At 31.5% G+C, this 25,769-nt stretch overlaps 5 protein-coding genes across 5 annotated transcripts; 1 reads left to right on the forward strand and 4 right to left on the reverse strand.

The window, feature by feature from the left end:
• Window positions 1–261: 261 nt before the first annotated feature.
• Window positions 262–1,813, reverse strand: Tsp_10908 (hypothetical protein). Its single transcript, XM_003370251.1, has 5 exons — window positions 1,743–1,813; window positions 1,477–1,580; window positions 1,227–1,389; window positions 602–962; window positions 262–273 (listed from the first exon to the last, which is right to left on the reverse strand). The coding sequence occupies exons 1-5, from the start codon at window positions 1,811–1,813 to the stop codon at window positions 262–264; spliced, it is 711 nt and encodes a 236-aa protein (XP_003370299.1).
• Window positions 1,814–9,138: 7,325 nt separating this feature from the next.
• On the reverse strand, window positions 9,139–9,569 carry Tsp_10909 (hypothetical protein). The gene is made up of 2 exons (XM_003370252.1): window positions 9,470–9,569; window positions 9,139–9,380 (listed from the first exon to the last, which is right to left on the reverse strand). The coding sequence occupies exons 1-2, from the start codon at window positions 9,567–9,569 to the stop codon at window positions 9,139–9,141; spliced, it is 342 nt and encodes a 113-aa protein (XP_003370300.1).
• Window positions 9,570–9,944: 375 nt separating this feature from the next.
• Tsp_10910 (hypothetical protein) lies at window positions 9,945–10,684 on the reverse strand. Its single transcript, XM_003370253.1, has 4 exons — window positions 10,662–10,684; window positions 10,229–10,376; window positions 10,098–10,175; window positions 9,945–10,031 (listed from the first exon to the last, which is right to left on the reverse strand). Exons 1-4 carry the CDS (start codon window positions 10,682–10,684, stop codon window positions 9,945–9,947), a joined length of 336 nt encoding a protein of 111 aa, XP_003370301.1.
• A 619-nt stretch (window positions 10,685–11,303) lies between these two features.
• Tsp_10911 (transporter, cation channel family) lies at window positions 11,304–24,576 on the forward strand. Its single transcript, XM_003370254.1, has 34 exons — window positions 11,304–11,387; window positions 11,443–11,582; window positions 11,640–11,740; window positions 11,798–11,854; window positions 12,018–12,223; window positions 12,922–13,025; window positions 13,117–13,292; window positions 15,112–15,207; window positions 17,101–17,213; window positions 17,270–17,379; window positions 17,478–17,609; window positions 17,706–17,836; window positions 17,953–18,077; window positions 18,183–18,271; window positions 18,757–18,946; window positions 19,002–19,108; window positions 19,217–19,319; window positions 19,384–19,544; window positions 19,854–20,055; window positions 20,108–20,272; window positions 20,407–20,517; window positions 20,723–20,923; window positions 20,980–21,045; window positions 21,104–21,195; window positions 21,586–21,736; window positions 21,793–21,920; window positions 21,992–22,046; window positions 22,152–22,257; window positions 22,309–22,416; window positions 22,469–22,563; window positions 22,904–23,037; window positions 23,237–23,339; window positions 23,490–23,580; window positions 23,675–24,576. Exons 1-34 carry the CDS (start codon window positions 11,304–11,306, stop codon window positions 24,574–24,576), a joined length of 4,935 nt encoding a protein of 1,644 aa, XP_003370302.1.
• A 456-nt stretch (window positions 24,577–25,032) lies between these two features.
• Window positions 25,033–25,769, reverse strand: Tsp_10912 (hypothetical protein). The gene is made up of 3 exons (XM_003370255.1): window positions 25,620–25,769; window positions 25,464–25,577; window positions 25,033–25,101 (listed from the first exon to the last, which is right to left on the reverse strand). The coding sequence occupies exons 1-3, from the start codon at window positions 25,767–25,769 to the stop codon at window positions 25,033–25,035; spliced, it is 333 nt and encodes a 110-aa protein (XP_003370303.1).

Below are 25,769 nucleotides of genomic sequence, written 5' to 3' on the forward strand. Positions count from 1 at the left end.
TGAGCATGATGGCTGCATTTGACATTCGTACACCTGCCTCAATTTATCTCACATCCAAAGCTAAAGTTAAAGTTGAAGGTAAGTGAAATTTATTATTTCTTCATTTCTTTTGTGCTTGTTGGGTTGTTATATTTACGTGCAGTCGGTAATGAGCAGAAAAATAATATTCTTTAATCAGTAATCAACGGCATTTGATTGTTTTTGAAAAATGCATTTACACACTGTTAAATGTTGTTATCGAGGTCTTTTTGATTTTCCTTTTTATCTTTCTTCCTTGAAAAAGAACATTAATATTAATAATTGCCGCGACAATTTTTGAGTGAAAATTTTCAATGGTCAATTTCCATCGCAAACTTATGCATTTTATATTTTCAATTGTTTTTTCAGTATTGAATTTCTTCATACAAACAGTGGTTCAAAACTTGATGTAAAACAAATATAAACAGATAATCTTTACAAATTTTACTACAATTTCAAGCATAATTCAAGTGAATTTCACTCGGCATATTGCATTGGTAAAATAAATATCGGTATAAAAATAAAGGGTTTTCTTTTTTTAAAAAAGTCTTTTCATCAAATATGTTAAAACGATTAGAAAAACGGAAGTGGATGTTGATAATGTTGAAGATGAATTTGAATTAAGTTTTTCTGAATGTTTCTGATCTGTGGATGATCTGTTTGAAATGGATAAATCTGATTCGCCTTCAAGCGTTTCATTTGCATAAATGCTTCTCATATTTGGCTTCGCTTTTGAATTATCACTATCTGAATTCTCTGCTTCTGGTTGAATGGTGTAAATTAGCTCTTTGATAAATTGGTCCAATTTTTCACATTCTTTGCAATTTTTGTTGACCGTACTTTTCAACTGACTTTGAATTAGTTGAAGAAGAATGTAAATTTCTTGGTCGGGGCATTCGTTACGCAAATTAGTAAAGCTGCAGTTGACTTGAATCATTGCGGCACTGAAATCATCTAGCAATCAACTGACGATCAGTTTTTTCTTTATATATTTATGCATTATTGTGATTATTTTTTTATTTCGGCTACTTAACTGAAAATTTGCCACTAATTTAATCACAGTACTGGCAGTTAATTTTCTTTGAGAAAATGTATTTTTTATGTTCACAGATGAAGTAAAATTAATTATGGAAAATTTTAGACAAATTTTTAAAATAATAAAAGATGTGCTATAAAAAATTGAACTTTTATAATAACGTGTATCATACTTGCAAAATGGGCCTTTGTCAGCAACGTTTGATACCCATAGTGCTTTTGTTGCTTGTAGGAGAGTTTTGTCTACAGCTTTGAGCAAATTGTTCTCTTCTTTCATACACTTTCTTCTCACATTAGCAGAGTTTTTTCTTATGCAGGTTAAATTTGTAAGAATGCCTTGAATTAATTAATTCATCAGGTTAAAAAAGGTTTTTAAAATATTTTTATTAGATATTAATAATAATTTTATCAAAATTGTCTTACCATTGTTTACGTCTTTGCAGTTTTTTTCAAAATCTTCAAACTTCAGGAAAGGTGAATTCGGAGAATTGCACACTTTAACGCATGCAGAATATTTTAGAAATTTTCTAAGAAATAATTTGAAACTGAATTTCTGTTTCAAAAACAAACAAATAGATCAAATTCATCTCAGTTTGAGTAATTTTGAAAATGCAAAATATTTCGCTTAATATTCATTGAGCACTGGAAATTGTTAGTTATTAAAAATGTGTAAAGCATATAAAAAGAACCTGCAAATGTGTTCAGCATCAACTGCTTCTAATTTTTCAACTGCATCATGTTGCATAACTTCCAACCACATCTTCATATAGGATAAGGTGCAGTTTAAAAGGCATGCTGAACTCTCATTCCAGAGTTTATTTGATGGCAGTGACGATACAGAATGGCTCATAAAGTACAACAAAACTAAATACGAATTATATTTTTATTCTTTTATTATGCTAAGAATGCAAAAAAATCTTATGTGTATACTTGAAAAAGATTTGAAGAATGTTGAAAAGTTACTCATTGCTGCAATCAGAGAAAGTTGTAAAATGCTATCTATCACTGATGATGATAATTTTGCTTTACTAATCAAATGAATAATCGTTAGCATTATCCAATTCAGGAAATTATAGCTTATGCAAAATTTTGCACGAATCTATAGCTTTCAGGCATGAAATATAATAAAGCAATAATAAATTGAAGAAACTAAAGTAGCAACATGTAAAATGTGTAGAGCAGAATGAGGGAATAAAGTACAAAGTTTGCATGCTTGTGTGTATGTAAGTAGAAAGCAGTCAATGATTAATGTAAACTATGGAAAGCAGATTTTCATAAGCAGTAGTAAAGTTTGCATAAAATTTCCAGTTTTTAAAAATTATAAAAAAGTGTAGAGTATGCATGTCACATTTTGAGCTAATCTGAAATGTTGTTTGCTTCTATGTGGACGTATATTGTATTGCCTAATAATACTTTTGACAAATATTCATAATATTATGTATGTAGATTTAAATTAATTAATAATTATATTATTACATCGAAATATAATATGCCATTGAATTAAAAATACAGTCTTCAATGGTAAAGCTTGTAAATGCATCAGTAGTAAATAATGGCATTTATCATTAAGTAAATAAATCATTGATAAAATTCGGTAAGGTAATCGAAATTAATCATTATCTCATCGCCCTTGAAAAGCAGCATCTCTGCTATTCTGTTTACTCTCTTACGAATTTTTCAAATCTTCTGTGACAAATGTTCTAAATAATACCGAGTTATAATTTGCAAAAGAAATCTACATTTGCATGAGTTCGAGATACAAGACTGTGATAAAATGATGAATTAATGATAAAATATTCATAAGTAAATTTGAGAAGAGAAAAAAGAAATGTGCTTATTGTTTTTGCATATTTAGTATGCTTTTGCTGAAAGTAATACGATATTAAAGTATTAATGAATATTGTGAATTATAATTTTGTTTGTTTGTAAAAGTGCGATCAAGAAGAGAAAGTGGGTATTGTTGGTTATAAGTTTTTTTTGATTGTTTGCTAAAAAGCGATGTATTATTATAGCAACAAGTTTATAGATGTATCAGTCGCCATTAAAGCGAGTCCTTTATAAGCTCCATCTCATGTAGCACTTGCCCTCGTGAATGAAATCAATAAGTGGTGTGCTTCATTATGAAGATTGAATTGTATTCTAACATTTAAGTACAGATCGATGCAAATCAGCACAAACACACTGGCATTGGATGAGCATTCTCTGAATGGGAATGAGACTTTTTAGATTTAGAGCCAGAGTGACGCAATACATATTATTGACTTATACATTGTACTGAAAGTATATTAGTTGATGAGAGTAATTATTGGGCGCTACGAAGAGAACTTTTAATGTAAAAATGACGACCTAACTGCAAGTAATTCTCTGGTTACTTTATTATAAAAGCTTTTTTATCAAACAATGTCAAGTTCAATGATGATCAGTTGAAAATTTTTCGTAAACAACTGATGGAATGTCTGAATGAAGTAGCCAAAGTCGACAAGCATGATGCTGAATTCATACGCTTGCAGTAAGTGTTGTTGCACTTTTCAAATTTAACCAACAATGTCAGCAAGTCATTAAAGGTTGGTCTCGACAAGCTTAAATCATATAGATCAAGATTTTGGGATTCGTTTAGCACCAAGCGAAACATTTTCCGCTATGCCAACGTTTAGCCGAGCTTCGTCGCATCTAGCTCACGTGAGAAGGCGATACAGCAGTCGCGCAGGCAGTCAGTACAATAAAAGGTAAATACTGAGACAGTAAAAAAAGCCTTGAATTTTGAAATGGCTTCATTTTGCAGCATTTCATTTTTTTCTTGAATTTATTTTTCTCCTTTGCGCATTGAGATTGCATTCAAATTTAGTATCTGTCTGCTTTTCTTACAGCATCTGTGCATTTTCACTATTTTCAACATTTCTCTAAGCAGAAAGCGATAGATAGATGAGCAGTTGTGTTTATTTTGAAATCAGCACTAATCCCAATATAGAATATGGAATAATCTGCATTTTTAATTTCAGAATTGCAACGTCTATATTCAATGCAATAGTAAAAATAGGCACTTTTCATATTTATCATTTCCTGTAAAACTGATGACCGAAAGATTCAAAATTGAAATTGATTTCATTTCTAGCGTTTTACCTAAATTAATGAAAAACATCATGAAACTTTGTGAAAAAGCAAAATAAGTCATACGGTAGTATAGTGATGACATTTTCCGCACTTTTTACTGCTAATGCTTGAAAATCATTGTTTAAAAAATTATCAACGAAAATGAACCTGCTTTTTCTTTATGGGAAAATAGGATTTGCTTGATATTTACGGAGATTGAAATTTTTACTGCAAAAATTTGTTGTATACTGGCATTTAAATTAAAAGTGAATTTTTATTTTTAATATTCATTTCATTTTTCAAATCATTCCATCGTTTCTCAACGTTTCTTATTTGTGCTTTATGAATGGCTGTTTTGCATGAATGAAATGAATAAAAGATAATTATAATATTGTATTAAACTATGAACCAACATTACGTGTAGTGTTGCTTAAAAAATTTTTTTTCTTCGATTAAATGCTTAATATCATAATGATAAATAATCTGTTCAATATAGTTTATGTATGTTTTGTTTTTTTGTTCTTTTTTCTGTTCTTGTTGAATCATATTAGCGAGATTTTATCAATTTTGAAGTATATGATTTATAAATAAATAAATTTTCCATGAAAAGGAGTGAATTTTCATAAGAAAATGCGATGTCATTAATGATGAAACATGTTTATTTATACAATTCCATATTGTATTCATTTAAATTTACTTACTTTCAAGTGTGCGTGATAGACGTTTGCATTTTTGAGTGTGTCGAATGACATGATTGAGCAGATGTCATCTGCTTTTTCAACCAAAATTATAGTGATACCTAAATCGGTGTTTAGTTTAGTACTTGATTTTATTTTAAAAACAATAAAAATCTTAGGCAACTTCGTGTATTTCAAATATCTTTAGCTAAATTGTGAAAATATTAAACCAGATCAAAATTTTATACGCCCTGCAGTAGGTTGACTTGCAGTTGATAATTACTTGGGAGCATTGCGTAAAAATTTTAATATAATAAAAGTTGTATTATTCTGAAATTTATTTCTTTGATTTTTGAGCACAAAATAAGTAATGCAGTTTTGTAAGTTTGCTTTACTTGTTGCTTTTTCTTTTTCCATGAAATAGTCTCTGTGAAATTTTTATTCCAATTCACATAACTGTTATGGCGAGTGAAAAAATCATTTTACTCGAAAATTTATTCGGTGTTTTGGTATTCTGTGAAGTGTAACAATTATACTATTTAATTTTTCCCTTCGAAATGCTTGTGAATAATTTCAACGTTTCCGCTTGCCTGAATTTTCAACAGCAAGAAGGCGATGAGCGCGTTAATTGATCGATTTGTTGAATTCATTTAGTAAATTTATTAACAAAAAAAGTCACAGTTCTGTTCGCAGTTCAATTTATTATGGATGAATATATTCATAAATGAAAAATTTGCATTAAATTTTAATTAAATGCAAGCAAAATCAAAGAAAGCAAACACTGAAAAAGTTCATGCATCTCTATATATTATATGAAAATATCTCTTTCAAATGCTAAAATTTTATATATCAAAGATGACAATAATAATAATAATACTTTTTTGTTAAAAGTTACATAATTGGATAAATGTTTAAACTGTAATTGAACGTTCAACCACTTTCAACTTTACAATGAAAAGAACATCTTATTGAGTTTTTTTTTTGTTTTAAATTTTTCATGAAAGAAGATTATATTTCTTTAATCAATTTTTCCAAGGAATAATAAAATATTTAAAACTATTGATTTTCAGTGGATGCCGTATATTTAAAAAAAGAAAAAGACTTTTTGTTTCTCCACTTTTCAAGATTTCTCCCGACATTCAATAATTCTTTTCCTTTTTTTGATTTATTGAATCAATGAAATAATTCTGCTTTATAATTAAAAATTACATCATTGAATTTAAAATGCGCACTTTAAACGATTGTAGATGTAGATGTTGATGAGTATTAAATTTACGGTAATAGTTTATCAAAAATGTTAATTGTTTAATTTACAGGAAAAAATTTTTTGTAAAATTTAAATTTCTTTGAAAAGGTTTGAAAAAAAAAGAATTCTTTTTATATTAATTAATTTTGGTATGTTGAAATCAGTTTTTTTGCAAACAACAGCGCTATAACAGCTCATCAGTTGAACTGGCTTTGGCAGATTGATTTTTAAATTTGTTCTTTATGTTGAGATGGAATTATGAAAATATTCATAAATTTAAAAAGAAAGCACACCGCTTCAAGCATTGGATGGTGAGCAGTATCATTAAGCGGCGTCAGTGTTGATAAGTATATGCATTTGTTTTAAGTATGCGTTTCTAGATGGATTATGATCTATCTTTGATCAATTATTTGCATAAATGTAATTGCGTAATTTTGATGAGCTGAATGTTAAAGTAAAATTTTACATTATTTTTCTTCAACATTATCAGTTTGGTCGAAACAATTTCAAACTGTTTCATGCAATTGTTTGTGAAGCGAACTTTTCCATGTTAGCATATTTTCCCTGAAACACTGATTTAATGACTGACACGAATCTTCGAAAAGAATTGTAAGTAAACTTTGTGTTTTATAAGCATAAAAATGCGTTTTAAACAGTTGTATTAATATTCACTTTACAATTTGACGATCCAAAGTGCATACTATTGCAAACTGTGCGTAAAATTTGAAAGCATCAATTTAATTTTTTCTTTCTGACAATTGAAATATATCGTTTGAGTTATCCTTTCGAATGTTATTCAAATCAAGCAAGTTAGTAAAAAAGGGAAAAAATTTTAAATACCAAATTCAAGTTTAAACTGCAAATGTTGCTGTAATAAAGCGTTTGCTGTTCGCTTCTTCAATGCACATTTGAAATAATTCTTCAAGAAACCAAAAAATAAAGAGGTATTTTTTTACAAATCAAGTTTAGCCTTATTATAATTTTATTACTACTTTCTGCACAAGCAGCAATAATAAATGTGTCGCATCTGCTTCAGTTCTTCCGTTTAACGAAGCACGTCTCGTGTCTAGATCGGTTTTTCTATTCAGATTTATCTTATTCAGAAATTGGAAGAATTTATTCATCTGTTTCATTATATATTACATGTGACGCTTTTTTTAACTTTCACATTTCACAATAGTGCTTTTTTAAAAAATCATGAGAAAAACAAGAAGTTAAAGCTTATGAAAGCTTTAATTAATTAATACTGCTTCAATGATCAAAACGAAGTTTATGAAATTACTGACCGATTAGTAGTGTTTTATGTAAAATTTAAGCATCAATGTCAAGCTGAGTAGGAAATAATGAACAATTTATTGTAAACGAAATGCTAGCATATTTAAATGACTTATGATTGTGAATAGTTTTGTAGTTCTATTTTTTTAAATAAGAATTTCAATAATAATTTATATTGTCGCAATGATTGGTGAAATGGTTTAATTTGAATATATGCATTGTCTTAGAATTTATTTTATGTAATATAATGTAATATAACTTGCAGAATATAATGCCTCAGAAGAAATGAGCAAGTTGAACTAGTAGATGAAAGGTTAATTATTCTCAAATTGAATTTCATAATTGCAAACAGTGATTGTTAGAAAGACTGTGACAGTGGAAAAAACTGATAAAGAGATTATAGAAGCCAAAAAATTGAAGTCTCTGCATTAAGAGAAGTTATAAAAACAGAAAGGGGATTCAAATGAAGCATTTCACAATTTTCAATAACGCCAATTAAAGCATTGACTGATGTGCGTCGTGTACATGTGAACAAAATTTACTGGATTTAAAGCGAGCAGCATTATTTATTTAATGTATGTTTTTTTTCTAAAATTTAAAATTTAAAATTTATTTATTTATTTAATACTTTTAACAGTGGTGTTTGGAAGATATATAACCCCTTTGTTGGGATGCATATGTTGAAAATTACAAATTGAAGAAGTTTGTTATTCATTAATTTGTTCTCTTTGAAAAAAAACATTCATCTTATTAATAATTTTGATTCCACTTCAACTTGGAAGGTTGGAAGTTGTCGACATGTACGCGTCACTGTCACGAAAGCAATAATTTAAATTGAAGTACAAAACGTTCGACGAATAAGCAAGTGAATAAGCAGAGCTAGCTGGCTTTTTTCCCTTATCAAGGAACGATCGTGTTATTTGTTCAGAAAGTTAACTGGCAAATTATTTGAATCGAACTGAATTTGTAGTTCAAGAGAGAAAAAAAATAACTGCTTCAGAAATTTCAGCAACGTTGATTATCATTGTCTAGTTGGCAAAGCGAAGCTAAATGGACCTATCGGCTCGCGGCGAGCTTTCGATTCACTCTGCCTAGCCGGTTAAGTTGACCACTTTGGCACTGGCGAAAGTGATCAATATTAATCAATTCAAGCTGAAAATTTGGCATGTTAAACAAAAGCACAAGCAGTTTTGCGATTTATGCGAAATTAAAATAATAACAATAACTATTATTCATTATTCAAAAATCAAATAGCGATTTGAATGAACGAACGAACACTGGATGTCAGTTGCCATTTTTTTGTCTACTGCCTGCATTTTTACTGTTGGGCGACGGGGGAAGCGCAGCTTTTTGCATTCGCTTGAGCAGTAGGCTATCACTTGCGCAGTGCATTCTGGCCTCATGCTTCATTAGCTGAAGCTGACCGGCTGGTCAGCTTGGCATTCATCAATAATGCATGCCGATTTGTCGGTCTATCGATGGGCAGTGCCGTCAAAGCCGCCTTTCCTTCACTGATGAGGTAGCATAGTGAACGACCGAGAATGGCTTGCGGCTGGCAGCGTTCTGTGTTCATTCGTCGTCAAGCAAAGCAATGGTCAGTCAGTTAGATCAGATTGAAAAGCATATAGCAGCAATAGCAGCAGCAGCAGCGGCGGCGGCGGCGGCGACAAGGCAAGGCAAACAGTAAATTTCTGTTCGAGGTCGGTATTTCCCAATTAGCTACTGGAAAAAATTGGTTTTTGTTTATTTATTTGTTTATTGTTTTCTGTGGGTTTGTTTTCTTTTCTCAACCATCCATTAACGGATAAACTGTGAGCAACAAAGACAAAAAGCGCAAAACGTAGGACTATTGTAGAAGAAGCATGAGAACCGAACCGGAAGAGGTAGTGAACATCGGTTGAGCTTTTCCACTGTTGTTGCTGCGTTGTTTGTTGCTGTTGTTGTTGTTATTGTTGTTGTTGTTGTGCTGACAACATCTCCGGACACAAACATGCTGCTTTTATGCTTTCGGGTTCCAAAGTTCGATTTGACCCATTCAGCTAATGTTTCATCGTTGTTTTTCCATTCGGGATGAATTTACGCATCGATGACATTGCCAGGTTGGCCAGTGAACGGACAAAGCTTCAACTCCACTCGCAATCGTTGGACAGTTCCGCCGACAAGTCAAGCCAAGCTCGTCGAATCCCGGGTAAACGTGGCGATGGTAAAGGTCCCACTTCACTTTTCATTTTCACCGAAAATAATCTCGTCCGCCGCTACGCCCGTACAATCATCGAATGGGGATATCCTTTCATTTAAATAACAAGAAAGGAAAAAAAACGCTTTTTTCTTTTTTCTGCATGTTCTTTTAATGCATGCTGTTAATGGAAATTATTCAAACATATATATATATATATGTGTAAGATTTATCTGCTTATTTACTTTGATTATGATTATTAGCTCAGCTCGAATGGGTTTGGTTTTGTTGTCTTTATCATCCGCGTTTGAAATGAAAATTTTAATCCAATCCATAGAGGGAGAGAGAAGCACAGTTTTAATTAAAATTTTTATTAAAAAAACTTAAATACAATGTAATCGATTTTATTACTATCATTGCGTCAGTTTTAGACTTTTGAACTGTCATTTGTTTGCACGCTGACTGACATTTGTTTTTTGGTAGAACGAATCGCTTTGTTAATTGTACCTTTTACCTGAAAAATATGCCTGAAAATATATTGATTCTGTGCGTGAGCAGAAATTGCATCAGTGGAAATCACTTCCGTGTGCTTTCTTGCTTCAACTATTTGCCCAGTTGATCTGTTCATCTTTAGCAAATACCAGGCTGCGGTGTTGGGCTAATTTATAGCAATGATCTTCTTCTTCTTCTTCTGAAGTGATAAAAAATAACACTCATTTGCAGATTATTCGCAATAAGCTGCTCGAGTGCTAGATGTTCGATAAAAATTATTTCATCAATACAATTTAACTGTACAATTGTTTGATTACAATCAATTGTAATGTTCAACAAGATTCCACCGGATGCATCCGCGTTCATCCTTTAAATGTAATGTTTTAAACTTTTACAATAATTATCACTAATCATTCATGCTCATCAATTTGAAAATAGTCTATATATATTTTTTTTTCAAATTGAACAACTACAAGAACAGAAATAATTAAATTTTCACAAATAATATCGGGAATCATATTCTACTGACGCAATGATTTTCAGTTATCAATGCTCCTGTTTACATAACAACTACTCTCATAAATAACTCTTTGAGCATTCTGTTTAGCTAGATAAATTTTGAAGTCAATCAAAATCTATAGCTCATATGAACTGGAATTGATCATCTCTATCCATTTAGCTATTTTCTGGAACTTTAATCAGATTGATAAATTTAAATTCATTTCATTTAAAAATTTATGCAAATTAAAAACACAGATAACGGTGCTCCATTTCGTCTGCCACTGGGTTGAATTATTTATTATGAAGCTTTAGCATTATTTTGATCTACATTTTCAACAGTGAACTATTGCAAAGCACTCTACTCACTGATCACCATTCATAGTGATGGCAAATGCAAAACTTGCACCTCAGTGTAAAATTAATGCACTTTGATTTTCTTTGCTTTTCTTTTTCCATTTCAACTTTTAACATAAATTAAACTTTAATGCACTTATTTGGTTTAAAATGAATGACAAAATTCATTCTTAATATTGCTAATAAATTAAAAAAAAAATAGATTCTCATTATTCGAATTTCGCGTAAGCATTTTGCATTTTTGCATTTTATCATTTGTTTAGATAAATTATGATAACTGAAATCATATTTTAATGTCGTTATGGTTAATTTTCATTTAAATCAATGCGTTTGTTGCATGAAATGCACGTTATTTTGTTTTATTGTTGTTCAATTTACAATGTAAAAAGAAATTTCCTTAACCACATCATTTTTCACGCCATTCGAATATTTCATTCTCATGACAATTATTGCGAACTGCATTGTTCTCGCCTTGGACCAACACCTCCCACATAATGACAAAATGCCTTTGTCGTTGAAGCTTGTAAGTTTAATTTATTAGCCATTTTAGCTTTTTAAAACGTGAATTTGTTTATCAGGAAGCGACTGAACCATATTTTATGGGTATATTTACTATCGAATGTTTGCTGAAAATTATTGCCTTTGGCTTTGTAATGCATAAAGGTTCGTATTTGAGAAGTGGATGGAATATTTTGGATTTTATAGTTGTTATGAGTGGGTATGAATATATGTGAAATAAAACTTTTGCTAAATTAAATCAATATATTATTTTTAGAGTGATATCTATGCTGCCTTTTACAACTAGTGGCGTAGATTTAAGAACACTTAGAGCTGTCAGGGTGCTTCGTCCATTGAAATTAGTCTCTGGAATTCCTAGTAACAAGCACATTGCCTTGTCTCAAGAGAATTTTTATAATAAATAGGCATTTTCAGGCTTGCAAGTAGTGCTCAAATCAATTCTATGTGCCATGGCACCGTTATTGCAGATTGGTTTGTTAGTTTTATTTGCGATCGTCATTTTTGCAATCATTGGCTTGGAGTTTTACTCTGGAGCATTTCACAGTACCTGTTACAACGAAGAAGGCATTTATTTTTTCTTTTTTTAAATATGCACAATTGATTTACATTATGTATATTATTTTTAACTTTTAAGGAATTCCGGTAGCAATTGGAAACAAGCCTTTTCCATGTACGAATAAATCCACTACAGGAGCATATCACTGCCCTGAAGGTACCACATGCAAAGAACAATGGATTGGTCCCAATTATGGCATCACATCTTTTGATAACATTGCATTTGCCATGCTCACAGTGTTTCAGTGCATAACAATGGAAGGTTGGACAAATGTCATGTACTACGTAAGGGTTTTGCGGATGATTTTGATTTTTATAAATAGGATATCGATTTAAACGTAGACAATAATTGCAATTAATAAGCATTTGTCTGAGCATACTATTTTATTTTTCCAATGAAACTAAATTACCAACTTCAAAGTCGATGATAAATGATTATTCAAAAATACTATGTGAGTTCATTTTAAGTTTTACGCGTGAAATGTAAAGAACTTTTAAACATCGTGCGCTGTTTGATTATTTCAGCGCTTATCTTTTGTTTTTCCATATTTTTGAAAATTACAAAAACAAAATTCTGTTCTCAAGAATATTGATTCACAACATAAACTGCCTTCGTTTAATTCAATAACTGTCCAGAAAATACAATTACCTTACGCAGTTATTAAAGCTCTGTAAAGCTGGCATTAGAAATCTTAATCAGAGAACTGTAAATCGATAAATCAGATGATTACTTTCGTCTGGTAATAAGAATGGTCAATTGAAGAATAAGTAACGATACAAAAATTTATTAGCAGCAGCACTTGAAAATGTAATAAATTCTAATGATGAAAGTAGCGCTGTATTGCTAACTTGAACTCTGAATAATTTTAAATATTTATTCAATTATAATAATCAATCCACTCTTAAATATGCAAATGTTTGTGCAAATTTGAAGATTTATGACTGTTATGATGTAATGAAAAGTGTCCATTACAATTGTTCAGACCAATGATTCACAAGGTGATACATTCAACTGGCTGTATTTTATACCGCTTATTATACTTGGATCGTTTTTTATGCTCAATCTGGTGCTCGGTGTGTTGAGTGGGTGAGTATTGATAGTCTGAAAAAAGCTATATTATATTGTTTAAATAAATCTGCATATATATATATATGTATATCAAATTAACATCTTTTAGTGAATTTGCCAAAGAACGTGAACGGGTGGAAAATAGACGAGAATTTCTTAAACTTCGTCGTCAGCAGCATATTGAACGTGAATTGAACGGTTATCTAGAATGGATTTGCAAAGCAGAAGAAGTCATTCTCAATGAAGAACGAACAACCGAAGAAGAACGCAAAGCAATAATGGAAGGTATGTGTTGCACATCTTTTTCAAATTTATATGTCAAAAATAGCTAAATCAACTTCGCATGGTTTGTAATCATTATTTTTTTTTACTTTTGCTGACATATGAAATAACAGCTTAGATTTTTAGAATGTGAGTATTTCTTTTAATTTTATTTTTGCATTGAAGGGAATGATGGTCTCTGGTCAATATGTGCACTGCGTAATTGTAACATTACATAATAGCATTATTGTTTGTCATTATTAGTAACTTTAGAGAAAAGTATATTATTTTTGTTCAAACTATGTATTATGTGTAAAGTTTTTATTTCAAAAATGCATGAGCAATTAATAAGCTTCATTTTTGGGTTAAAATAGTGTTGCCTGTTGAACAAAAATTTTGTACAGATTGTTGTATTAGGAATGAATGTTTGTCAATTTTGGAAAAGAGATTTTCGAGCGTTTATTAGAGGTGTTGCAATAAGATAATAATCCATTTATGAATATCAATGAATTTGAAAATAAATATTTACTTTAAATTTTCAGAACACTGCATGCGATGTGAATGAAATTTTCAAATATCTCATTTCAAACTTTCAAAGTACTGTATTTTAGTTTTCCAAGAATCAGTATTTTTGTTCTACATTCTGTTCTTGTCACCTAGAACATTTGATAAATTTTTTCTGGAAAATTAAATTTCATTAACAATTGCAGAATGGCTCGTTCAGTAATTTCCAAAAATGCCAATAAATAAGCAGTGGCAAATTTGTTGAAATCAATGCCCTCAATCGTGATGGTGTTAATTGCTTTTTATAATTTGCACTAGTATTTGGTTTCGCACATGCACAAGGTATCTGCATTCACTGATAAATTGGTACCAGTTAAACTTATCAGCTAAGGTGGGAAGTTATTGTACATAAGAACAGTTTGTTTAAGATTTCTGATAAAATGATCAGCATTGAATTTAAAGCAAAATTCAAAGCTATTAACATAAAATTGAAAAGGCGAATGAATTATTAAATATTCCTACTTCTTCCACTGCTGTGGTTTTAAGATTCGAATACATGCAGCATGCAGATTTTCATTTTGCTTAACTCTGTGTTTTTTTCATTTTTTTGCATTTGCATTCTTGGTACAATTTTTCTTTGTGATTCTTATCAGTTTTATTGTACATTATTAATTTAAAGCATTCCTTGAGAATTTTAAACGTAACTTGACAATATTTAATTTGAACAATTTGAGTATTGCTTTGGAGTTGAATGTTTCATGCAGTTTTGTTTCAGTAGCTCAGCTGAAGGAGATAGTTTAAATGCTTTAATGCATGGAAATTCTTTTTTTATCAATCAGTTATTTCAGAGGGTATGTTTATAAATATCACGAGTAATCTTCGCTTAGCTAGATATCAATCAAAAAATAACATTTGAAGTATAATTGTGCAAGAAAAACTTTTCAACGTGAAAAAAAACTTATTTTTTCCATTGGAATGTGACCTGTGTTAGTGGAGAAACGATGATTGGTGATTTTTTTATGGTTTGATGGCTCGTGTTTGAAGTGCAGAAATGCATTCAACATTTATATTGCTGACATTGCTGAGAATGCTGAAAATTTCCAAGCAAGCAATTTTTGTTCTTCAAGATTTGCATGAATTTTGCATTGCAAAAAAATATTGGTTGTGTTACTTGCTTGGTGAAGTAATATCACATTGGGATGCACGTAGTGGCAGTTGCTGATGGAAGTGTAAGATTATTTTAGTCTGCGAATGACTGATTCAGTGCAGTTAAAAAATACCAATGAATTCGTGCCAATGCTAATATGACAAAGCAGAAAACTTCAAAATCCTGTTTCAGCTCGTCATCTTGCTGTAAGCAAACAGTTGAAGCATCTCGTCCAGCAGTCAACAGAAACAGAAGATGACCTAGAAGAAGATTTGGATGTGGAGTTCAGTAAGCACATTAGCAAAGCATTTGATATATTTTGGATCTGTATCTGTGAATATTTAAATCCACAGATAATAATCCAGCTGATATTATAGTGAATGTATCGTTAGAATTTTTCCTGACTATGAAAAAAATCTTTCAAGTAAAAGTAATATTACTGTAAAATCAATGTTAATGAAATTTAGCAGTTAAATAGCATTGTTTTAAAAGAGGGTGATTTTGTTCACAGCTCAAGTCACATGTTCAAAGCGTGTGCTTATGAAATGATTGTCAGCATCATAGTTTTATCATGCACATTTAAGTTGTAGCATTTAATTTATTGTAAATTATTGTTTGAATTTGTGAGTCAAACTCGGCACTTTAAAATCAATACCAAGCTTCTATTCTTAATTTCAATCGCATCTAGTTCATTATTCTGGTGAAGTAAACAACGTACAGCTCAACATCAGTTGAATTGTAAATAAAGAATAGACCATTTAAAATGAATAGTAATAATTTCTGCTTGTGTAACGCTTAAACAATAATGATTTTTGGAAGATTTTTTATTGCTTTCAACTTTAGCATGAATATTTCAAAAGTTTGAACTTTGTGCCAATGATTTTCGTTTTCTTTTTCATTTTCTTTTCACTGTTGATGAACTTCTCTTCCTTTATGCACACTTTTGAAACTATTGCGCTTGTGGCTCTTGCTTTCATTGAAGCCTGATGGCTTGTTGAAGTGATTGATTTTGATGGGCGCAGAAATGGTTTAATTAAATGAGTTTTCCAAATCAATCGAATCGAGCTTTTCACATCGTTGGGTATATTTTCCACAGTTTCAGCAAGCTTAAATCAATTTTTCCAAATACGATTGCACTTCGAGAAAACTTTTAAATTTCATTTTTCAGAAAAAATATATTTCAATAAAAGTATAGGAATTAACGAACGCGTCGTTAAGTGATTTGAATATTGATGGAAATTTGTGTTTTAAAGTTTAGATTAAACAAATATAAATAAATAAATAAATAAATAAATAAATGTATGTATATATTAATTATATTTAATTTAAAGCTGCAGTTACTAATTATTGATGTGATGAAAAGTATTTATGATTAGTATTTTTAGCTAAGCTTAAAAAGTTCACTTAGAATGTTGAAAGGTAGAACAGAACAAATGATTGATTGCGATGCATTATTATTATTATTGCTTTTCTTAGAAATAAATCAGTGATGATATCAAACAATTATTATTATTATTATTATTTATAAAGAAAATGTGATTCGTTTTCCAATTTCCCTTTATGCATAGATATGAGAGAGAATTTTGTGTTTTGCTTTAAACATAGTTCATATTTACAATGAAGCTATTTAGCTTCAAATTTATTCACTGGACGACCTCAAAAATTGAAATGGATATAAGTGAGAAAATATGTTTAATGTAATTTATAATCGTGCTATTTACTGACTGTATAGTGAGTGATATTTATGGAATACAATGAGCAAATTGGTCAGTTTTATTTAATTGTCAGTTTCAACGGTTTTACAAGCTTGGTAAATTATGACTGTTTTAGTATATAATAAACTAAACTTTAGTATAGTAAACTGTAATAAAATTTGATTTTTCTAGGAACAAAAGATCTCTCACAAACTGGAAAATGTTGGCTTGTTGTTAGAAGACTAAGGTTTAAATTAAGCTCATATTTTTTCAAATGTTCTGATAATAAATAATTTAAAATTTTAGAGTTTTCGTGCGGCGTTTTGTGAAAACACAGTTTTTTTACTGGTTGGTGATAACGCTGGTTTTCTTGAACACTGTTTGCGTGTCTATTGAACATTATGGGCAACCACAGTGGCTCGACGAATTTCTTTGTAATGCATCAACAAACAGCAGTCATGTGCTTCATTTCATTGATTTTTTTAAGATTACGCAGAATGGACGTTCCTTGGTATATTTCTTTTTGAGATGCTGTTCAAAATGTTCGGTCTAGGGATTGGTACATATTTTCAGTCTTCGTTTAACATTTTTGATTTTGTCGTAAGTATCATTTTAATATTCAATATTTTACAGCTTTATTTATATTTCAATTCTAGGTTATAACTGGCAGTCTTTTTGAAGTTATCTGGGAAGAATTAAAAGGTGGTTCTTTTGGAATTTCAGTACTTCGAGCATTACGATTACTTCGCATTTTTAAAGTTACAAAGTGAGCATAAATAGATGAATTTTAAAGAAGACCGTCGAGTGCCTGTCAAAATTAAAAAATATTTCATCTCGAAACAAGCAATATTTTATCAATTATAGATATTGGACAAGCTTGCGCAATCTGGTCGTTTCTTTGATGAATTCTATGCGAAGCATTATTTCATTGTTGTTTCTTTTGTTCTTGTTTATTCTCATATTCGCTCTTCTTGGGATGCAGTTGTTCGGTGGAGAGTAAGTAGCATATTATTGTATTTATTTTATTGTATACGATTTTTGTTCTTTTTATTTTATTTTATTTTATGATCATAAATGGTGTTTTTAATGTAGATTCAATTTTCCTGAAGGACGCCCATCAACTCATTTTGACACATTCCCTGTTGCATTAATAACAGTGTTTCAAATTTTGACTGGAGAAGATTGGAACGAAGTGATGTACCTTGCCATAGAATCTCAGAATGGTATTTACGGTGGCGGAATGATATATTCCATTTATTTCATTATTCTCGTCCTTTTCGGAAATTGTAATTTTGCTGCTATTATGATTTATGATGCATTTTATCATGATTTCTTTCAGATACACTGCTCAATGTTTTCTTAGCCATTGCAGTTGATAATCTAGCAAATGCTCAAGAGCTTACTGCTGCTGAAGAAGCGCACGAACAAGAAGTTCAATCCACGTACTCTTCAGCTGATATAAAGGTAATATTTTATATGCAGGGTATTTTTGAATTTACCTTTGCTTCTGAAAATTGTGAAAATATACTTTTATGGCTTACTCTGGATCGTATATTGTACAATTTTTAGAATGATGAATGTGAATATGAAAAGGGACCAAAAATGATTGAAAATTTGTCGCAAAATGGACAAGCAAAATTGACAGATGCCTGCGATGCGTAAAAACAATTTTAAAATTAAACCATATCATTTAAAAAAATTCTGTATATTTAGGGTTTGTGATGTAAAGAATGCCTTAAACATCCAAGGTGAAAATTGTATTGAAAAAAAATATATGTATATATATAATTATGTTTATTTAGAAAATAAAACAGTAACTTCAGCCCCTCTGTGCTATGTAAATTCGATCGATGAATCAGACAGCAACTGCGCTTTCGGTGGACATCGAGAAATTGTACCTTACAGCTCATTATTCATTTTTTCACCAAAAAATCGGTATGTTCAGTTTTTTTGGCGTTGGTTTTTCATCTTCATTAACTGAAATGTGAAATGGAAAATTAACAATAAAAGGCAGACATATTTGCACTTATTTACTACTGTTCATAGTATATTATTATTATTAATTTACTTTATGGAAGGAAATTGGAAATCTTAGCGAAAGTAGTAATCAGTTTGTAAAAATTGTGATTCTTTTAATTTTCAGATTTCGAATTTTCGTCCACAAAATTGTTTGTACGAAATATTTTGAAATGGCCATAATGGTGGTTATCTGTTTGAGTAGCATTAGTTTGGCGGCTGAAGATCCTGTTGACGAATCAAATCCACGCAATAAATACTTGAATTATTTAGATTATGCATTTACAGCTGTTTTTACAATAGAAATGATTTTAAAGGTGCTTTCGGAGGATGGAAATGAACTTTCATTGTTTCAATTAGTTAAATTTTCAGGTAATTGATATGGGAGTTATTATTCATCCAGGCTCGTATTGCCGAGACTTGTGGAACATCATGGACGCCACTGTTGTCATATGCGCTTTGGTTGGATTTGCGTTTGTGTAAGTTCTGTTGTGATTTTATGGATGATTTTTTTAAATTAAAATGTTATATTTGAAAAGAAAATCTTCAACTGAAGTGTAAAATTTATGAAAATGCTTTTTATGCAGAGACAGCACGAAAGCTGGAAAAAATTTGAGCACAATTAAATCACTTCGCGTACTGCGTGTACTTCGTCCATTGAAAACTATCAAAAGGATTCCCAAATTGAAGGTGAATTGCTTGTATTGTTGTTTTTTGTAATTCTTTTTAAAATATTTCAATCTGTTTTTTTCAGGCCGTCTTTGATTGTGTGGTCAACTCTTTGAAGAATGTGTTCAATATTTTAATTGTGTTCATTTTGTTCCAATTCATTTTTGCCGTTATTGCTGTACAATTGTTCAAAGGAAAATTTTTCTATTGTACAGACAGAACGAAACGTTTTGAACAAGACTGCCAGTATGAACTGTTTAATATTTTTCCAGATTTAATTAATAAATGAAATTAAAAATAATGCAAAATGTTCTATATATATATATATATATTCATTTCATTTCAGAGGTTATTTTTTTCACTATGATAAGCAAGGTAGCCCACCTCAAGTAGTGCAACGTGAATGGACATCGTTTGCATTGAATTACGACAATACAATTCACGCAATGCTTACACTGTTTACTGTCACCACTGGAGAAGGCTGGCCTGGGTATCGTTTTTGGGATGAAAATTTATTTGTACAAGTATATTTAGACATTGATTTCTTTTTTAAAGAATCCGACAAGCGTCTATTGATGCTACTGAAGAAAATCAGGGTCCAATACCGTTTAACCATATTGAAGTGGCTCTGTTTTACGTGGTCTACTTTATTGTGTTCCCATTCTTTTTTGTTAACATATTTGTTGCTTTAATTATTATTACCTTCCAAGAACAAGGTGAAGCAGAGCTAGCTGAAGGCGATTTGGACAAGAATCAAGTGATGAACGACCAAAACAGCGGCTATCAGTTAGAAATATCTTCTTTTTTAGAAACAGTGCATTGATTTTGCATTGAACGCACGTCCCGTTTGTCGTTACATTCCCGAGGACAAAGACTCTATTAAATATCATATTTGGAAAATGGTTGTTTCAACCCCTTTTGAATACTTTATTATGGCTATGATTTGCTTGAATACAATCATCCTAATGATGAGTGTAAGCTTTATTTTGTTTTTTTTTTGTTCAAATTATGCATATATATATATAGAATTGACGATTGAATTAATAATTTTAAATGCATTTGTTTACATTTTTGACCTTTTATGTTTTGAAATATTATTCAATTTTAGTACTACCAAGAGCCACCCGCTTATCGAGCTGTCTTACGGTATCTCAATTCCACCCTTACCGCTGTTTTTACAGTAGAAGCGATTTTGAAAATTTTGGCATTTGGTGTGCGAGTGAGTCTCTTTTAATATATTTCAATTACAGTTTCTTTTTTTAAAAGTATTATTATATTATAAATTTAATACATTCATAATGACATAACGCATTAGTTCGAGTGAAAAATTTACTCTAAAGTATTTTGAATCAATCAATTTGGATTGTTTCATGTTATTACTATACAGAATTCGATGCATTAATTATTTGTTTGTTTTAATTTAGAATTATTTTAAAGATGGATGGAATATATTTGATTTCATTACTGTGATTGGTAGCATAACTGATGCATTAGTTACAGAATTTGGGGGAAATTTTGTTAGTTTGGGATTTTTGCGTCTATTTCGAGCAGCAAGATTAATAAAACTGCTGCGTCAAGGATATACAATTCGCATCTTGTTATGGACATTTGTTCAGTCTTTCAAGGTGATTCATATTGCTTTTATATATTCCGTATTATTTTGTTCATTCTATTATTTTAGGCTCTGCCATATGTATGTCTTTTGATCGGTATGCTTTTTTTTATATATGCTATTGTTGGAATGCAGGTGAAGTGAAATAAATTGCCGCACGAGCGTATAAGTTTTATAAATAGCTTAATTTTAGGTTTTTGGAAACATTGAATTGAATGGTGACACTGAAATCAATCGTCACAACAACTTTCAGACATTTTTTAACTCCATTATCTTATTATTCAGGTATGTTAAAACAGTATTGCTTTTGAACTTGGATGAATTTCAAATTAGGCCTTCAAGCAATTCAAAACCAACAGCGGTGTGAAATAATTCACAAATTTCAGTAGACTGCTTTGTTTGTCTGTTTGTTTTTTTAATATTTATGAATATTATTTTTCTTGAGAACTATATTGAAATTGCATTAATCTTGATTGTATATTTATTTCAGTTTTTTTATAACTTTTATTTCGCTTCTGACGTTACTCAATTTATTATTTGATGTTCTTTCTTAATGCAGCACTATTGTCAAAGAAATTATTACTGAAAAATCAATATTCTTATTTGAAATATATGAAAAATGACAACGCGTATTGTTTATATACTAGCATTTTGGATAATGTGATTTTTTTACAGATGCGCCACTGGTGAAGCATGGCAAGAAGTAACTTTAGCCTGTATTGCTAACAGAAAATGCGATCCAAGAACAGGAAAGTTAAACAATGAATGCGGAACTAATTTTGCATATGTCTATTTCACATCTTTTGTATTTCTTTCATCTTTCCTGGTAGTGCTTATGTTTAGAGTTTTATTGATCAACTGTTTCAATTGTTCTTTGTTTAGATGTTAAATTTGTTTGTTGCTGTCATAATGGATAACTTTGACTACTTAACACGGGATTCAAGTATTCTGGGCCCGCATCATTTGGATGAATTTGTCAGAGTATGGGCAGAATATGATCCTGAAGCAACGTAAAGTTTTCATTCAGAAATGTTTAACAATTATCCTATTATTAGTATTGTTTTATTTTTGTAATATTTAGTGGCCGTATTCATTATACAGACATGTATGAAATGTTGCGCAATATTCCTCCACCGGTGGGATTTGGTCGCAAATGTCCATACCGTCTGGCGTATAAAGTATAACAATTTTTTATCTTGAATGCGTTGAAATCAATGAAAGTCTATGCATTTTTTACTTAGCATTTGATCCGCATGAACATGCCCGTAGACGAAGATGGTACTGTTCAATTTACTACAACTCTGTTTGCTTTAATTCGTGAATCTCTGAGCATCAAGATGCGTTCTGGTAATTAATTGTCTACTTAATTGGTAGTATTTTAATAATTTGCCGATGCAGCTGATGAAATGGATCGAGCTGATATGGAGCTGAGGAAAACATTGAAAAAGCTATGGCCTATTCACGCTAAGAAAAATTTGACTGATTTAGCAGTGCCACCAAATTCAAGTAAAACTAGATCATCATGCAACTGCACTCTCAAAATGATCGATTATTTCAGAGCTTTGCAATAAAAAGCTGACGGTGGGGAAAATTTATGCTGGTTTACTTCTTCTTGAAAACTTTCGGTCAAAAAGGTGTGGTCGGGTGCCTGATGTAAGTTGCCTTTTAATTATTTAACAATTTAACTTTTTTTATTTATTTACTATTTTTTAATTTTAATTATGCTTATATTGTTTAATAAAATTTTTGTGAACGGGTGCAGCAATTAAATGTGAATTGATTTAATGATACGTGTTATCAGTAATGGATAAAATTTATTATTTGCATTTGATGCAATGTTTTAAAGAATCGTTGTGATAAAAGTATGATAAAAATGAAAGATAACAAATTAGTAAACGACTGCTTCTTTTCTTTCAATTTGTTAAAACTGATCAACCGCACATTTGTGAGTGTACTATTTGTAAATTAAGAAATGATTAGAAAAATACTTTAGAGATCAACATTTCTATTTGGTCGATTAGTTGATGCTGCATTGAAGGAAAAGGAAAAAATTCACAGCAGCGAAGCTGATCCTTCCTCTTGCACTGAATTTTTCTCTGACAGTGAACCTCCACGTTCAGAAATCAGGTGATGATTGCAGTCTTATTCTATGTTTATGTATAATTAACGTATCTGATCACAGCCAGAATCACAGCATAAATTAAAAATAGATAATATGTTCACTGTACAGTGAGTGTAAGCGAACTTTCTTGATGTTAATGTACATACAACATTGAACTCCTTGTCCTCAAAAATATGGCATTTATTATTGAATATTGAAATAAAGGTATGGCTTTGAGCATCAACGGCGAATGCTTCCAACTGCAGAGCAACCGAGAATTTTCGATATCCCTGGAAAATGGCAAACGCACGATGAAATGAATTCACAGGTATGTCGAACACTGTTCAAATAAGCATATTTAACAATGATTTGAGATTTAATTGCTATCTATTTTATTCAAGTTTGTTAATTAGAAAAAAGAAAAAGAGAAGCACCATTTTTTCTAGTGTAAGTAGTGGTATTTTTGTATTTGTTTCAGATGCAGAGTATTTATGTGCCTCAAGATGAGTACAATAATGAGCGAGTTGAGCATCGAAGAAAAGTGCTCAGACGTCAGCAAGAAGATGACCGTGTGGACAGTTTTGCGTCTGCTCAAGAATGGCACAATTACGCAAGGCAGAGAATGCAGCGCTGCACTGATTCTAAAAGTATGATGATATTCAGTGGTGAAAAATGTATTATTTCAATGCAATTGTTTAGATGAAGCTTTGTCTGAGAGAGCCAACCTTGATCATTATTACGTGACAGGTTTAGCTGATGCGAAGAGCCATCGTGAGTCAGCTAGCAATGTACTCTTCAATCAGCTGTCCCCAGTGCTGGGCCATTCATTTTCACCAGCATTTGTCGAAAAGATTCCGTCACCTGCGTGCTATTTTCACCAACAATTGCCGATGGTTTGGGAAAATCCAGTGACGAACAAATTTTCTGAAGTTAGCCACCTGAAAGCACACCCGATGTTCAAGTCCTCACCAGAATTGCAGCAGTGTGTTGGCAAAAGAAAACGATTAGCCGCTAAAACGGCTCGCACTTTCTGCACGAGCGCAATTCGACCTCACAGAGAGGTGGAAAATTATGCTGAATTTTTGCAACTTTCTGATGATGAATCATGCAATTATTCCGCCCGAAGCGCAAAGCAAACCGTGTTCGACTCAAATCTGATGTCACCATTGACAGTGTCACCAGATCCGGCTTTTTTTTCCTCCTCCTCATCTTCTTCTGACGCTAGTTTTGTAAATGTTAGCTGCCCTGCGCAGCAAAACGTCAACACGTCCTCCTATGCGAGCTATTGTCAAATAAGTCCTGACAACTCGTACATCTTTGCCGGCAATCCAACATCATCCGGTGAACAGGTGAGGTCGTCTCAATCAAGTGGTGCTACGTACAAACTGAGCGGCTACAAAACAGCTGGGCATTGTCAGCCTGCTTTGAAAGAGCCCAATCAACAACGCCTTTATTGCACGAGATCGAATGGACCTAACGCTGATGAGCATCGCTGTCACAGTGTGGTCCATTCTCAGCCGGGTCATATTCCGCTGTCCGATTCTGAGCAAGAAGATTGGTGCTGAAGGAACATCATCAAAAACTAATAGTTCACAGAAGAATACATTTTCTTTCTTCTCCTTCTCTTTTCTTTATCTTGCTATCTATCATTTCTATTAAATGAAATTTTATTTTTCCCTTTTCAATATTGATTTAATGCAGATTTTTAGATGTAGCAATACAAGCTGATGACTGTTGTTGCACTAATAGCAGGAGGTATTCAATTTTACTCAAATTTCTCGTTGAAAAATACGTTCTATGAGCATTTTAGTATTAATTTTTCAAATGACCAGCCTGAGTTAACGTGCAGTTTACCAGGAATTTCTTTTTTAATTGTTCAATAATTTCATTAATTAGTCCATCACTAATGAGTGATACTTGTGAGATGTTTTGATAGTTTACATAAGTGAGCATAATAGTGATTTTAATTTTTTCAAATCCCATTGTTCATATGACTGATATTAAAAGTTATTCTCTGAAAATTAAGGTAATCCACTGTTGAAGTTCAGTGCACTTAGATTATGTTTGCTAACGCTACGTGACGGATTTTCCTGAATTATATATATAAATCAATTTTTCTTCAAACACTACTATTATCAGTAACAGAGCGCTTTGTGTTTGCTTGGAAGACACAAAGCTTAGCTAACAGCAGCGCTTGAAAACGTTCACTCAGCGAGTTTCATTTGATGCAGTTGCAGGCTGAAGATTGGTGTTGGCTGAACAATACGGCGTTTCTACTGGAAAGTCAGATGACCGAGCGTCCACAAAGCAGATATGTTTATAATGTTTATATTATTTTTACTTCTTGAAAAAGAGGACAAAAAGAATAAGAGGACGTCAATGATGAGGAGACTCCTATTCAGGGAAGATGCATTGGTTTCATAGATTCATCATAATCATCACTTCAAGATACCAGTGGACATGTATCGTCAGTCTGTAGCACAGTAACGTAAGCAACCATTATCCACTCATTAGACTTTCTGTCAGCGCAACTGCTTTGACCATGCCCAGTGAACATGTTCTTCAACTGAAACATACTGTTGCTATTTTATCATTTTCTCCTCATTACTGTTATCGGCGTCAGGAAATGTTTCAGATTAACGACACAGACAATAGCTACTAGCATCGTCCATGACGCGATCACCACAATCCGAATACTCATCTCAGTGGACGTTGTTGCCAATCTGCAGATGATAACGGTGCCAGTGACCACGTGCAT

The sequence above is a fragment of the Trichinella spiralis genome (genome assembly GCF_000181795.1).
Source record: "Trichinella spiralis strain ISS 195 chromosome Unknown Scfld1085, whole genome shotgun sequence".
Lineage (NCBI taxonomy): Eukaryota > Metazoa > Nematoda > Enoplea > Trichinellida > Trichinellidae > Trichinella > Trichinella spiralis.